The sequence below is a fragment of the Triticum urartu genome, chromosome 4, assembly GCF_003073215.2.
Source record: "Triticum urartu cultivar G1812 chromosome 4, Tu2.1, whole genome shotgun sequence".
NCBI lineage: Eukaryota > Viridiplantae > Streptophyta > Magnoliopsida > Poales > Poaceae > Triticum > Triticum urartu.
This window is the reverse complement of record NC_053025.1, coordinates 56799489-56815450: the sequence shown is the minus strand read 5'-3', so window position 1 is coordinate 56815450 and position 15962 is coordinate 56799489. Positions and strand designations below refer to the sequence as shown.

At 41.1% G+C, this 15962-nt stretch overlaps 1 protein-coding gene across 1 annotated transcript; it reads left to right on the top strand.

Annotated features, from left to right (window-relative positions):
• Nucleotides 1-10574: 10574 nt before the first annotated feature.
• On the top strand, nt 10575-15884 carry LOC125550635 (protein ANTHESIS POMOTING FACTOR 1-like). Its single transcript, XM_048713665.1, has 13 exons — nt 10575-10878; nt 10922-10949; nt 11070-11155; nt 12667-12770; nt 13330-13430; nt 13501-13567; nt 13655-13754; nt 14584-14697; nt 14766-14903; nt 15009-15093; nt 15194-15243; nt 15340-15496; nt 15585-15884. The coding sequence occupies exons 2-12, from the start codon at nt 10943-10945 to the stop codon at nt 15481-15483; spliced, it is 996 nt and encodes a 331-aa protein (XP_048569622.1). The 5' UTR covers nt 10575-10878; nt 10922-10942; the 3' UTR covers nt 15484-15496; nt 15585-15884.
• Nucleotides 15885-15962: the final 78 nt, after the last annotated feature.

Sequence of the window (15962 nt, the reverse complement as noted above, 5' to 3'; positions counted from 1 at the left end):
TCTTTGGAAATACCAGTTTCTCATAAACTTTGTATAAACCCAAAATCTTTGATCATCTCATCAAAGCGTACATTCCAACTCCGAGATGCTTACTCCAGTCCTCAGAAGGATTGCTGGAGCTTTGCATACTTATTAGCATCTTTCAGGATTGACAAAACCTTCCGGTTGTATCACATACAACCTTTCCTCAAGCAAAGCGTCGAGGAAATAATGTTTTGACATCCTATCTGCAAGATTTCATAAATAATGCAGTGACTGCTAATATAATTCCAACAGACTCTTAGCATCGCTACGAGTGAGAAAGTCTCATCGTAGTCAACTCTTTAAACTTGTCAGAAAACATCTTAACGACAAGTCGAGCTTTCTTAACGGTGATACTTACCATCATTGTCCGTCTTCCTTTTAGAATCCATATGTACCTAACAGCCTTACGACCATCAAGTAGTTCTTCCAAAGTCTACACTTTGTTTTCATATATGGATCCTCTCTCGGATTATATGGCCTCAAGCCATTTATCGGAATCCGGGCCCACCATCGCTTCTCCATAGCTCGTAGGTTCATTGTTGTCTAGCAACATGACTTCCAAGACAGGGTTACGTACCACTCTGAAGTAGTACGCATCCTTGTCATCCCACGAGGTTTGGGAGTGACTTGATCTGAAGTCTCATGATCAATATCATAAGCTTCCACTTCAATTGGTGTAGGTGCCACAGGAACAACTCTTTGTGCCCTGCTATACACTAGTTGAAGAGACGGTTTAATAACCTCATCAAGTCTCCACCATCCTCCCACTCAATTCTTTCGAGAGAAACTTTTCCTCGAGAAAGGACCCGATTCTAGAAACAATCCTTTATTGCTTTCGGATCTGAGACAGGAGGTATACCCAACTGTTTTGGGTTGTCCTATGAAGATGCATTTATCCGCTTTGGGTTCGAGCTTATCTACCTGAAACCTTTTTCACATAAGCGTCGCAGCCCCAAACTTTCAAGAAATAACAGCTTAGGTTTCTCTAAACCATAGTTCATACGGTGTCATATCATCGGAATTACGTGGTGCCCTATTTAAAGTGAATGTGGTTGTCTCTAATGCCTAACCCATAAACTATTGTGGTAATTTGATAAGAGACATCATGGTATGCATCATATCCAATAGGGTGCAGTTATGATGTTCGGACACACCATCACACTATGGTGTTCCAGGCTGTATCAGTTGTGAAACAATTTCCACAATGTCTTAATTCTGTGCCAAACTCGTAATTCAGATATTCATCTCTATGATCATATCATAGATATTTTTATCCTCTTATCACGACGATCTTTCAACTTCACCCTGAAATTACTTGAACCTTTCAATAATTCAGACTCGTGATTTATCAAGTAAATGCACTCAACATCTACTCAAATCATCTGTGAAGAAAGAACATAACGATATCCACTACATGCCTCAGCACTCATTGGACTGCACACATCAAAATGTATTACTTCCAACAAGTTGCTTGCTAGTTCCATTTTACTGAAAACGAGGCTTTCAGTCATCTTGCCCATGTGGTATGATTTGCATGGCTCAAGTGATTCAAAATCAAGTGAGTCCAAACGCTCCATTTGCATGGAGTTTCTTCATGCATATACACCAATAGACATGGTTCGCATGCCTCAAACTTTTCAAAAACGAGTGAGCCCAAAGATCCATCAACATGGAGCTTCTTCATGCATTTTATACCGATATGACTTACATGGCAGTGCCACAAGTAGGTGGTACTATCATTACTATCTTTTGGCATGAACATGTGTATCACTACGATCGAGATTCAACAAACCATTCATTTTAGGTGTAAGACCATTGAAGGTATTATTCAAATAAACAGAGTAACCATTATTCTTCTTAAATGAATAACCGTATTGCGATAGACATAATCCAATCATGTCTATGCTCAACGCAAACACCAATCTCGATGGTAGAGGGAGCGTGCGATGCTTGATCATATCAACATTGGAAACACTTCCAACACATATCGTCAGCTCACCTTTAGCTAGTCTCCGTTTATTCCGTAGCTTTTATTTCGAGTTACTAACACTTAGCAACCGAACCGGTATCTAATACCCTAGTGCTACTAGGAGTACTATTAAAGTACACATTAACATAATGTATATCCAATATACTTCTATCGACCTTGCCAGCCTTCTAATCTACCAAGTATCTAGGGTAATTCTGCTCCAGTGGCTGTTCCCTTTATTACAGAAGCACTTAGTCTCGGGTTTGGGTTCAACCTTGGGTTTCTTCACTAGAGCAGCAGCTGAATTGCCGTTTCATGAACTATCCCTTCTTGCCCTTGCCCTTCTTGAAACTAGTGGTTTCACTAACCATCAACAATTGATGCTCCTTCTTGATTTCTACTTTCGCGGTGTCAAACATCGCGAATATCTCAAGGATCATCATATATGTCCCTGATATATTATAGTTCATCACGAAGCTCTAGCAGCTTGGTGGTAATGACTTCGGAGAAACATCACTATCTCATTTGGAAGATTAACTCCCACTCGATTCAAGCGATTGTTGTACTCAGACAATCTGAGCACAAGCTCAACAATTGAGCTTTTCTCCCTAGTTTGCAGGTTAGAAAAATCGTCGGAGGTCTTATACCTCTTGACGTGGGCACGAGCCTGTAATTCCAATTTCAGCCCTCAAAACATCTCATATGTTTTGTGATGTTTCAAAAACGTCTTTGGTGCCTCAACTCTAAACCGTTTAACTGAACTATCACGTAGTTATCAAAACGTGTATGTCAGATGTTCGCAACATCCACAGACAACGTTCGAGGTTCAGCACACTGAGCGGTGCATTAAGGACATAAGCCTTCTATGAAGCAATGAGGACAATCCTCAGTTTACGGACCTAGTCCACATAATTGCTACTATCAACTTTCAACTAATTTTTTTTTCTAGGAACATAACTAAACAGTAGAACTAAAGCGCGAGCTACGACATAATTTGCAAAATCCTTTTGACTATGTTCAGAATAATTAAGTTCATCTTATGAACTCCCACTTAGATTAGACATCCCTCTAGTCATCTAAGTATTACACGATCCGAGTCGAGCAGGCCATGTCCGATTAACACGTGAGACGGACTAGTCAACGTCGGTGAACATCTTCATGTTGATCGTATCTTCCATACGACTCGTGTTCGACCTTTCGGTCTCTGTGTTCCGAGGCCATGTCTTCACATGCTTAGGCTCGTCAAGTTAACCCTAAGTGTTTTTGCATGTGTAAATCTTGCTTACACCCGTTGTATGTGAACGAAAGGATCTATCACACCCGATTAACACGTGATGCTTCGAAGCGACGAACTGTAGCAACGGTGCACAGTTAGGGGAGAACACTTCTTGAAATTTTAATGAGGGGTCATCTTATTTACTACCGTCGTTCTAAGCAAATAAGATGTATAAACATGATAAACATCACATGCAATCAAATAGTGACATGATATGGCCAATATCATATAGCTCCTTTGATCTTCATCTTGGGGCTCCATGATCATCTTGTCACCGGCATACTCATCGACATGTAAGTTGTGATTCCTTTGACAAGAACATGATCAATCTCATACATCACATATATCATTCATCACATCCTTTTGGCCATATCACATCACATAGCATACCCTGCAAAAACAAGTTAGACGTCCTCTAATTGTTGTTTGCATGTTTTACGTGGCTGCTATGGGTTTCTAGTAAGAAACGTTTCTTACCTACGCAAAACCACAACGTGATATGCCAATTGCTATTTACCCTTCATAAGGACCCTTTTCATCGAATCCGATCCGACTAAAGTAGGAGAGACAGACACCCGCTAGCCACCTTATGCAACTAGTGCATGTCAGTCGGTGGAACCTGTCTCACGTAAGAGTACGTGTAAGGTTGGTCCGGGCCGCTTCATCCCACGATGCCGCCGAATCAAGATAAGACTAGTAACGGCAAGCATATTGAACAAAATCAACGCCCACAACTTCTTTGTGTTCTACTCGTGCATAGAATCTACGCAATAGACCTAGCTCATGATGCCACTGTTGGGGAACGTAGCATAAATTCAAAATTTTCCTACGTGTCAGATCAATCTATGGAGTCATCTAGCAACGAGGGAGGATTGGATCTACATACCCTTGTAGATCGCGCGCGGAAGCGTTCAAGAGAACGGGGTTGATGGAGTCGTACTCGTCGTGATTCAAATCACCGATGATCCTAGTGCCGAACGGACGGCATGCCTCCGCGTTCAACACACGTACGGAACGGATGACGTCTCCTCCTTTCTTGATCCAGCAAGGGGGGAAGAGAGGTTGATGAAGATCCAGCGACGGCGTGGTGGTGGATGCAGGGCGTCACAGTAGCAGGGCTTCGCCTATACTACGAGAGAGAGACGTAACGGGGAGAGAGGGAGGCGCCAGGGGCTAGTGTATGAAGTTCCTCCTCTCCCCCACTATATATAGGAGGGCCAAGGGGGGTGGTGCGCCAGCCTAGGAGATCCAATCTCCTAGGTGCGGCTGCCCAAGGGAGGTTTCCCTCCCCCCCAAGGCACCTAGAGGTGCCTTCCACTAGTGGGACTCCTCCCATATGGAAACCCTAGGCGCATGGGCCTATAGGGGCTGGTGCCCTTGGCCCATATAGGCCAAGGCGCACCCCTTACAGCCCATGTGGCCCCCCGGGACAGGTGGCCCCACCCGGTGGGCCCCCGGGACCCTTTCGGTGGTCCCGGTACAATACCGATAACCCCGAAAGTTGTCCCGATGGCCGAAACAGCACTTCCTATATATAATTCTTTACCTCCGGACCATTCCGGAACTCCTCGTGACGTCCGGGATCTCATCCGAGACTCCGAACAATATTCGGGTTACTGCATACACATATATCTTCATAACCCTAGCATCACCGAACCTTAAGTGTGTAGACCCTACGGGTTCGGGAGACATGCAGACATGACCGAGACGTTCTCCGGTCAATAACCAACAGCGGGATCTGGATACCCATGATGGCTCCCACATGTTCCACGATGATCTCATCGGATGAACCACGATGTCAAGGACTTAATCAATCCCGTATACAATTCCCTTTGTCTAGCGGTATGTTACTTGCCCGAGATTCGATCGTCGGTATCCCTATACCTTGTTCAATCTCGTTACCGGCAAGTCTCTTTACTCGTTCCGTAACACATCATCCCGTGATCAACTCCTTGGTCACATTGCGCATATGATGATGTCCTACCGAGTGGGCCCAGAGATACCTCTCCGCTTACACGGAGTGACAAATCCCAGTCTCGATTCGTGCCAACCCAACAGACACTTTCGGAGATACCTGTAATGCACCTTTATAGTCACCCAGTTACGTTGTGACGTTTGATACACCTAAAGCACTCCTACGGTATCCGGGAGTTGCACAATCTCATGGTCTAAGGAAATGATACTTGACATTAGAAAAGCTATAGCATATGAACTACACGATCTAGTGCTATGCTTAGGATTGGGTCTTGTCCATCACATCATTCTCCTAATGATGTGATCCCGTTATCAACGACATCCAATGTCCATGGTTAGGAAACCGTAACCATCTATTGATCAACGAGCTAGTCAACTAGAGGCTTACTAGGGACATGGTGTTGTCTATGTATCCACACATGTATCTGAGTTTCCTATCAATACAATTATAGCATGGATAATAAACGATTATCATGAACAAGAAAATATAATAATAACCAATTTATTATTGCCTCTAGGGCATATTTCCAACACCGGCGACATAGATCCACCCTCCCAAGGTTGTCGCGGGTCCCTTCCACGACAACCCGAGGTGCGGTTACAGAGCTTTGGTCGATGGTGCTGGTGAGCCGGTTCGTACTCACCTGCAGCTACTTAGGCTCGACAATCAAGCCGGGCCAAGGTGGCCGGAATGCTGTCGACGAGAGGGCGAGCTCCTCGCACTGGCTGAGCTCCCGCGGTCTTGGCACAAAATTAGCCTTGGAATTAGTATTTTTTTGGCACAAAACTATGAAAGTATGGTCTGTGCAACCCTAGCATTTAATATTGATAGTTTTTGCAATTCACTCGTACCAAACAAAGCATAGAAGATGCATGCAATTGGTGAAAGTAGCCGCAAAGTGCTAGTGGAGCACATACACACATCATGCATCTTTGGTTGGTTGTTTGATTGGAGAGTTAAACAAAAGTGAGAGCTAAGGTTTCGGATGATAGCATCCGCTTACGGCCAGCTTCTAGTGGGCACGACAAAGTGGACATGTGACTACAACTTATTAGCATACTTCCTCCATTCTAAAATATAGTGTGCCCGCGTTTTCCGAGAGCCAACTTTGACCCTAAATTTAACCAACAAGACTAACTGTGGCGGGAGAAAAAATTATATAATTGAAAACTTCTTTCGAATACGAATTTACTGATATATTTTTTGCTCCCGCCGCAATCGGTCTTGGTAGTTAAATTTACGGTCAAAGTTGAAGCATGTGAATAGAGAAAGCACTACATTGTGAAATAGAGGAAGTATATACTACTAGACACCACTAGTCGACGATGACAGTAAGACTTCGGTGTGAGAAAAGAGGCGAGCATGTCGTGTGTTACGCTTGTCGATCTCTTGGTTCGGCGCCTAACACGACAAAATGAATATAGGCTTCCTTTGACGATCCAAAGCAGATGGTTGCGGCTAAGACTTCAAAGTAGCTTTAGGTCTAGCTTCGGATTCCTTCCGTTCAGTAGTACATCAACTGCAGCTTGAACTTTGGAAATAGAATAACGTAACTTATCAAATATTCGAGCACTTAATAATACTCCGAATTTAATAGAAGTCAACCTGTAGCAACGCACGGACACGTTTACTAGTAACTATATAAGTGACCCCTAAAAAAGTACTCCCTCCGTCTCAAAATTCTTGTTTTAAATTTGTCTAAATACGAATGTATCAAATCACATTTTAGTATTAGATACACCCGCATCTAGACAAATCTAAAATAAAAAATTTGAGACGGAGAGAGTAACTATAGCCACCGCCTCCTGCTCCTTCTCCAAAAAAAGTTAGGGTTCCTGCCTCTCGCCAGCGCCGCCGCAGCTCCGCCTCGTCTCCGGTGGTCCTAGGGCCATGGGACGCCGTGGATCCTAGTAAGGGCCGGCGGGAGGGCTCCGATTTTAGTCGTTCCTTTTCATTTTGTTAGGCTTTGTATCCTGTTCAGAAAGACGAGACGTTGGCGGCTCCCTGGAGATAGAATAAAGGTCTTCCCGCCTAGCCCCGTTCCAGTGGTGCGCCTAGCATCGTTGGTGGGTGTGTGAAGGTGTGTCTTCGGCGGATCTATCTTTGGTGGATTTGTTCGGATCTCGTCGTTGTTCGTTTATATTCGTGTGTCTTTGGGTTGGATCCTTTCGATCTACGTTATTTCTTCATCGGCGGCGGTTGCTGCTCTGGTGCGCTGGTCCTATGGCGCCTTAGGACGACGACGTTCCGACTGTCTACTACAACAAGCTGTGCCTGACTCCGGCGATGGAGGGGCGATGACGGTGACGCGTCTTCGGCTTGCTTCAGTGCTTGTAGTCGTCGCTAGGTGCTCTATGAATCTGGATGTAATTTTTGTTATTTTCGGTGTTCGTTGTATAGTCATAATTGAAAATGAATAGATCAGAAGTTTTCTCGCAAAAAGATAACTATATAGGAATTCCCTATTCGCCGCTCGTCGCGTCGAGTTGTCGACGCAACACACAGAGCTGGCAATTGAGCGGCGACCTGGGCCGACCCATGAATGTGTTCGAGCATTCTCCGGTTTTGGGAACCTTCTAGAGTTTCCTAGCCAGGTTTTCTGGTTTGGGAACCTTCTACAAGGTTTCTTGAACCGTTTTTTATTTCACCGGTTTTTACTGTTTCCTGTTTCTTTTTCTATTTCTTTTTTCTTTCTTTTTTTTCCTTTTATGTTTCTTTTTTTACTTTTCAAGTATATGTTTATTTATTTTTAAAGTTCATGTTTCAAAAATTGTTCGTAAAGTTAAAAAATGTGTGTGCTTTCAAAAAAATGTTCAATTTTTTTTAAAATGGTTGTGTTTTAAAAAATTGTTCATAAATTCAAATAATGTTCACAATTTCCAAAAAATGTTTGAGAAAAATGTTCTCATTCTTCAAAAATTGTTCAGAATGGTTTTGTTCAAACTTTTCAAATAATGGCTGGGATTTCAAAAATGTTCCTTTTTTCAAAAAAAATTCGCAAATTTCAAGAAATGATCCTCTTTCCAAATTTCTGTTCACATATTGAAAAAGTTGTTTTCATTTTCAAATTTTGTTCACCAATTCAAAAATTGTTTGCGTTTTCGAAAAATGTCCAAAGGTTTAGAAAAAAGTTTCTGTCTCAATTTGTTGTTCACCTATATAAAAAATGTTCGAATTTTCCAGAATTGTTCATGATTTTCCAATTGTTCTCAGTTTAAAAAATTGTTGTGAATCTAAAACGTCGTCCCTGTTTTTAAATTTTGTTCACTGATTCAAAAAAATGTGCACATTTTCAAAACTTGTTCTGGAATTTTTAAAAATCTTCATGTTTTCAAAATGTTAGAGTTTTTAATAAATTTTTTATAATTTCAAAAGATGTTCCATTTTTTGAGTTTCTTTACTAATACGATTTTTTTGACATTTTTGAGAAATGCTTGGGGAGTTGAAAATTTCTTCATAGTTTCAAAACATGATGAGAAATTTAAAATTCGTTCGTGTTTGTTAAAAATTATTTGGAACTTAATTTAAATGTTCGAAATTTGAAATATTTTTTTGCTTTTTAAGTCATGTTCAGTTTACGCTAGTAAATTTAGTACTTTACAGTTCGCTCTGCTCATTATGTCAACAACGTTCAATAGGTGGACTGGTTAGCCGTATTCATGCACAAACATTAAGTCTGTAGTTCGAATCCCAGCTTGTGCAAAGCAATGTTTTTTGCCCGACAGCTCACTTTGTTCAACTTGAAATGGCCCAGCCCAGTCGGGAGCGCCCTATGGGTGAAGGGAGGTCTGTTTGCCGCAGAATGCGGTGAATAAGATCCCCCAACTATATAAGTGAGTATGAGTACAAGCCCGAGCCCCAGATTTCATACGCAACAATACATGGGCCTCTTTGGTCTTCTCCAGGGCCAAGCGGGAAAATCGAAGGCCCTGTGTGAAACTGTAAAATGGGACTTAACTCGCTAAAAAAACACTCCATAAACATGACTATAATTATACAAAGATCATAATATCTTACGTACCAATTGGAAGTATCAAGAATAATTCCTATTCTTGGTTGTATAGTCTTCATTAAACAACATCATTCTTTTAGTGTTCTTTGTAATAAAATCTTCAATAATATTCTCATAATCAATCTTCTACAATATACCACTCTCCAATGTTATTCTGGCCAAATTAGTGAGTCATTGTTATGTCATGGTACTTCACATCTAGGACTTCAATAGCCTTATTTAGTAAAGCTCTGTTCCCCCGGGGCTTCGAGCCCTTTTCTTCTAAAAAAAGCTTTGTTTCGTTGATGCAACAGTCACAGGGATAGTCAACAGAACTCTATATGTAATACTTTGCATCAGGGAAACAATCATGCCGCTTTAAAAACTTTAGAATTTCAACTGGCCCGGTTTTTTCTTTTGGAATGGAATTTTGAGGAAACATCAACTCCACATAAAGTTCATTAGCATCAACGTTAGACTTTCCATCCTTTTTAAGAGCAACCTCAAGATTACTACAACAAGTTTTTAAAGCTCCTCTTATCCAATGACTGTAACTTTTCACAGGTAAAAAGCTAGTACCCCTGATATTGGTCCAATATGCTTGTAGCTGAGCTAATTGGTTGATCAATAATACATATAAAATAGTTGACTCCGAATGATTCCTCTGCAAACTATGTGGCAACATTTGTCATCCGGGTTCTTATCAAAATATTTTTTCTTTTAATTTCTCGTCTTTTACGAAATGTTGTACCAATATCTATCTCAAGTGCAATTCCTTTGGCTATCTCCAATGCTTCTAAAAAACTAGTTTCCCTATACACCTTGAAGAAAGGTATCAGTCCATTCTTAACTAACAAGATTAACTGAGCTCATGTGAACAGTAAAATCAGTAAAACAATTCAAAAAATCAAAAATTCCGAATTTTTTGTTAGCAAGCTTTGGTGAATCTTTTAAATTTATTGCAAAGTTTCTTCATAGAATGACATTCGTGGAAATCCTGGCAAAAAGACTAAATCGATGCTCCAAAAAAGTTATTTTCAAAATCATTTTGGAGTCATGTTTTTTTTGCACGACTTGCACAAATGTAATTTCATAATAAAACTTTACAGGCATTGATTTTTTATCAAAGTTTGCCACAAAAAATTCATTATTTATTTATTTCAATTTTTTTAGAACATTTTTTTGGATTTTACTGTTCACCTGAGCTCGAGCTGAGAAGCATATCCTTTGCTGGAAAGTGTTTGCTTATAGCCTTATACGGCCACGGCATAGTTTGAGCCGAGAAACTCTGATTTGTACGGTTTAGTTAGCAAGTCCAGGCCGCCCACGCTCCGGCCAGCCCAATTCCCTCGCACGCGGCGCCTCAGTTCTTCTTCCTTCGCTCATCTCAATTCCGCCCCCCTTCCTCAAAAAAAAAAGAAAACTCCTTTCTCCCCCTCCGCGACGGCGAGCCGCCGCCACGCTCCACCCTCCTCCGCCCTAGTCCCTGCTACCCGGCTGCTGCGCCCCTTCCCCTAAAAGGGAAAACTCCCCCCTTCCTTCATTGCGCCCCCAGTCTTTACCGCGCGACTGCCGCCGCCGTGCCCTCTCCCGGCGGTCGGCTCTGTGTACAAGAGCTGTCCTGGTGCTACACGGCCACCGCACGCCGCCCCAGTCCAGGGACAGCTCGCCTTCAGCTGCCCGTTCCGCCGCCGAGTGTATGCCAAGATGCCAGGTACGCCCGAATTCGGACCTCCCAATCCCTCCCGCAGTCCGGCCGAAATAGGTCGCGCGATTCGTGGCCCTTGTTGTCCCAAGCTGACTCCTTGTTGTCCTCTTCTTGTTAATTTTGTAGCCGGGGAGAAGGAGGAGAGGGTGACCATGGAGGTCACCGACGAGATGCTCAAGACCATGGAGGTCGGCTTGGCCTTCCGGGACTATGTAAGGCCTTTAATTCGTTTCTCTTAGCTCTGATTGGAACTATGAGCTATCCCTTTTCGCTTGATATTTTATCGAAAAGCAAGAAGCTCATGCGGATAGCTGATTGTCTTAGGGTGTGTTTGGATTGCCACCAATGTCTGCCCTACCAAATTTTGTTCATGGCCAAAACATTGGTCTTTGTTTGGGTGATTGCCAGCTTTTAGGCATGACAATGCCTCTCTCTGGCAATCTAGTTCATTTTTCTAGCCAATGTTGGCCAACTTATTGGCAAGCAAAACCTCAACCTAAATCACAAACCAAACACACCCTTAGTACTGGAGCAACTTACATTGGTCCGAAGAGGGGATTGTAGTAGTGTTATTAGGTTTTGTAGAAGAAAAAAGTAGTGCTTTCGCATTGATTGCAAGATGGATTGAAATAGTGCTTCCACCTTCCAGTAAGGACTTAGCTAATCCAAATTCCAAAGGAGTAGAGATGCTTGTGGACTTAGTTTAGATTGCCAGAATACAAATACATAGAGTTTGGAATCTTCTATATCTAAATAGCCAGCCCCCACTAACCTATTTCTCTCAACATGCACATATGCCACCTCAACACGCAAATATGGATGAGAAAAGGCCCACCTCAACATACAAACATGCATGGGAATAGATCCACCTCAATAAATAAATATAGCAAATCATGTGTACTTTTTGTTTTAGTTCTCATATTATTAAGATAAATACTCACTCCGTAAACTAATATAAGAGTGTTTAGAGGGTGTTTGTTTCCAGGGACTTATTGGTTTAGGGACTTAAAAAAGTCCATATAAGTCCCATCTAAACCAAACAGGAGGGACTTATAGGGACTTAAAGTGGGCATTTGGGACTTATGAAATAAGACTCTCAAGGAGGGACTTATAGGGACTTATAGTTGTAATATGGTCTTTTAGTCCATGTTAAGTCCCAGGAACCAAACATGTAGGGACTTTTTAGGGACTTGGGACTTATAAGTTGGAACTAAAAAAAGTCCTAAGACTTATGAACCAAACAGGGCCTTAGATCACTACTTTAGTAATCTAAACAGTCTTATATTTCTTTACAGAGGGAGTATATATGTTCCATACAACCAAATCTCATAGGAAAATATTGCTATCAATTCCCGCTGCAACGCACGCGGTGTCATCTATTGTACATTGGATAGTAGTGCTTAATGGGTTTGTTTTAGTAGTCTTTTTTTGTTTTTACATTAATTGGATACCATAATATCAAATTGCAAACGGTGTTTTGAACTAACTACGAACAACTTGCTGAGCTTAGAACATAATAACAGCCACCTCTTAGAAGTCTGCTCCTAATTTTGTATTTGAAAAGTCTCTCCTTTCAAAGAAGCATGCATGTGATGAATGCTTATATTTTTTCAGCTTACATATAGTCACTTAATTTTACTTTACATGCATCTTTTCCAGATCATGACATATTTCACTTTACCATAGTAACTTGATATTGTGCTATACAATAATTTTATGGCAGATTGGCAGAATTAGTTCTATGGATTTCCACAGCAAGGCTACAAACTATCTGGTGACAGCCAGTGATGATGAATCGATACGCCTATATGACATTCAAAATGCTGTGTGAGTACAAATTATTACTTAATTTTCTTCTGAAGTTCATGTTATATAATCAGTAAAGAGCTTGATTATATATTATTAGCACAAGACACAATTTCCTAAGATCTAGCTTTGATATTTGGTTTGCTAGTTGTTCTGTTTACTATATAGTACATTATGTTATTGTTGGATTTGTTTAATATGCAATGGTTTTGGTTAGGCTATACTACACTTGGCTTTTGAAAATGATTTGTTCGACAACTATATGTGGTAAAACCAATATTTGAAAGCAGTCTAATAACTAATTATAAATAGAATTTGATATATATCTGATCAGGGGATACACATGATGCCACTCCAAGCCAGATGGCACAGCCTCTCCCGGTCCAGCCTGGCATTCTCTGTATGCCTGGCCCCACATGATTACTGTATTTATTTTTTGTACTAGTAGTTTAGCAAATTTCCTAGTATGGAAGTGACTCAATGCATATAGACTATTGTAGTAATTGTATTTTTTTAATGTAGTCAGTGCTGTATTAGTCCATGATATGTATTTCATTTCTAATGAAGTTAAAAATTTCAGATGTTTGAAGACCATTAATAGCAAAAAGTATGGGGTTGAACTGGTGTGCTTCACTACTAACCCAACTCTTGTCTTGTATTCCTCGAAAAATGGTTGGGATGGTAAGTAATATACCCTGTCTTCGCTTAAGAGGGGTTTAAGACGTATACTGAAAAGAATGCACTTTTGCAGAATCTCTGCGTCTACTCTCTCTAAATGATAACCGGTTTGTAAGATATTTCAAAGGCCATCTTGACAGGTCTGTTGTACGTAAGACAAATTATGGCCACATATTTCAGTTAATCTAACACGAACAAAAAATCCTTACGCTGTTTGCCTTTTCCAGGGTTGTTGCTATGTCATTATGTTATGAGAAAGACAGTTTTCTATCTGGTTCACTTGATCGAACTGTTCTCCTATGGGATCTGAGGGCTGACAAAGCACAGGTACAACTATTGATACTGTAAACTAGAAAACGCTATATAATAAAACCTCTTTCTGATTGGTCTTTCGTCCATGTCACTTAACTACTCTCTCCTTCCATCTATATAGGGCCTAATGCGTTTTTTAAGACCGTCTTTGACTATTGACAAGATTAATAGTACATGACATGCACAATGTGAAAATTGTATCATTGAAAACTCCTTTCACACATGAATTTAACGGTGTGCATTGTGTAAGTTGCATGTCATATATTATTGCTCTAATATTTGGTCAAAGTTAGCCTCGAAAAACGCATTAGGCCCTATATAGATGGAAGGAGGGAGTAGCTGCAATTACAGTTAACAGAGCTATTATGGATTTGTTTCTACTTTTTCTTCTCTGTTAAACCATCTTCTTATTCTCCTTCAGATGATTATCCTGAAGCTAAGTATACCAAGTACTACAGTTGGGATCGAATCCTTAACATTCCTGTAGTTGTTAATATTTTTGTTCCGGGATGATCATTATTGGATTTGCAGTGGTAAAGCTGCTGCCTTCGGGTTCAAGTCCTGGAAACGGCCTCTAGCAAAATTGTAGGGAAAGGCTGCGTGCAATAGACCCAAAGTGGTCGGACCCTTCCCCGGACCCTGCGCAAGCGGGAGCTACATGCACCGGGCTGCCCTTTATGATCATTATTGGATTTACTGTATTATTATTTTAAAGGCACAAGGTGTCTTGGATATGGTCAATTTATTTATCTGGATTTCTTAACATCTAAACACATATGGTGGCATCATAGTTGAAGTATTGGATGATTTCTGGCCAGTAAAATGTTCCCTTTGGATTTTGTAGGGCTTGCTGCGTGTGCAAGGGAGGCCCGCAGTTTCATATGATGATCAGGGTTTAGTTTTCGCAGTTGCTTATGGTGGTTATGTAAGGATGTTTGATGCTCGAAAATTTGAGAAGGTATTAGTGATTGAATGTGTTGTTTGACTTGAATTGTTCGATACGTTTTAACTATCTTACATCCCTAGGGGCCTTTTGATATTTTCTCCGTTGGTAATGACGAATCAGAAGCCAATATGATAAAGTTCAGCAGTGATGGAAGGCGGCTTCTTTTAACCACCAAAGCAGGGTGTATTCATGTGCTAGATTCATTTCATGGCAACAGTGTAAGCATTTGAACTACCGACTGTCATTTAAGTAATGCAGGCTGAAGGACTTAGAAAACACTCCTATGACCTTGGAAAACACTCCTACGACTACCTTTTTTGCAGCTAGCAACTTTCAATGTTAAGCCAGTTGTAACCAATTCGACATTGGAGGCATCATTCAGCCCTGATGGAAACCATATTATATCTGGTTAGAAACCCTTCCCTATCACCCTTTCCTATCATCACTCCATTCTCTTTTCTTAACTAAACCAGTAACCTATTCATTTATTTTATTTTTGTTCTTGCAGGCTCTGGTGATGGTAGTGTTTATGCTTGGAGCGTTAGAAGTGGAAAGAAGGTATGGAAGAACCTGGCATGTTACTTTTGTAGTCAAATTATTATGTATATGTTTTAGTTGCTTATAAGTGACATACAATGATGGTCGGGCCTGCAGGTTGCGCGGTGGGGGAGCACAGATAGCGAGCCACCATTGGTTAGGTGGGCTCCAGGATCGTTGATGTTCTTGACTGGATCTTCAGAACTATCCTGCTGGGTCCCGGACCTATCGAAGCTGGGATCGTTTGCCGTTACCAAGTAAACTGATTGTTCTTGTAAGTTTGCGTATATTACTTTTATCCATCTGCATAAGAGTAATTTGATTTTCCCACGTTAAGAAAAAAAGCTCGTTGTTTTCTGTAGATACTGACATTTGACGGATCAATGCGGCTTATCAAGTATGCATATCTAGGTAGCAAGGATGATCGACTTTCCACTGGCATTCAGCTGTGAATATGAGGAAGAATAAGCTGTTGTAGCACATTGTATGTCTAGATGTTGGCCTCTCATCTCTCATGTGTCGTTAGGCTTTCCGCGACACTGTTTGCCTTGGTAGAGTGTATGTATAACTGTAAAGTAAGCTCCTCATTGCACACAGATGTGATATTGAATTGAAACCATGAGCTGTGTGAACAGGTTTTAGCGATTTATCGTGTTTTATTATAATCATGTAGCACTGCACTCAGTATGATGCCAGTAGCTGATATTACTGTTTCGAAGTGTGAGCTTGCCAAATTTACC

What these genes read in the sequence shown, in the direction of transcription:
- LOC125550635 (XM_048713665.1), top strand. An exon ending in TGAGGGCTGACAAAGCACAG is followed by an intron (nt 13,755 to 14,583) that starts GTACAACTATTG and finishes TGGATTTTGTAG; the next exon opens with GGCTTGCTGCGTGTGCAAGG. An exon ending in GCGTTAGAAGTGGAAAGAAG is followed by an intron (nt 15,244 to 15,339) that starts GTATGGAAGAAC and finishes TCGGGCCTGCAG; the next exon opens with GTTGCGCGGTGGGGGAGCAC.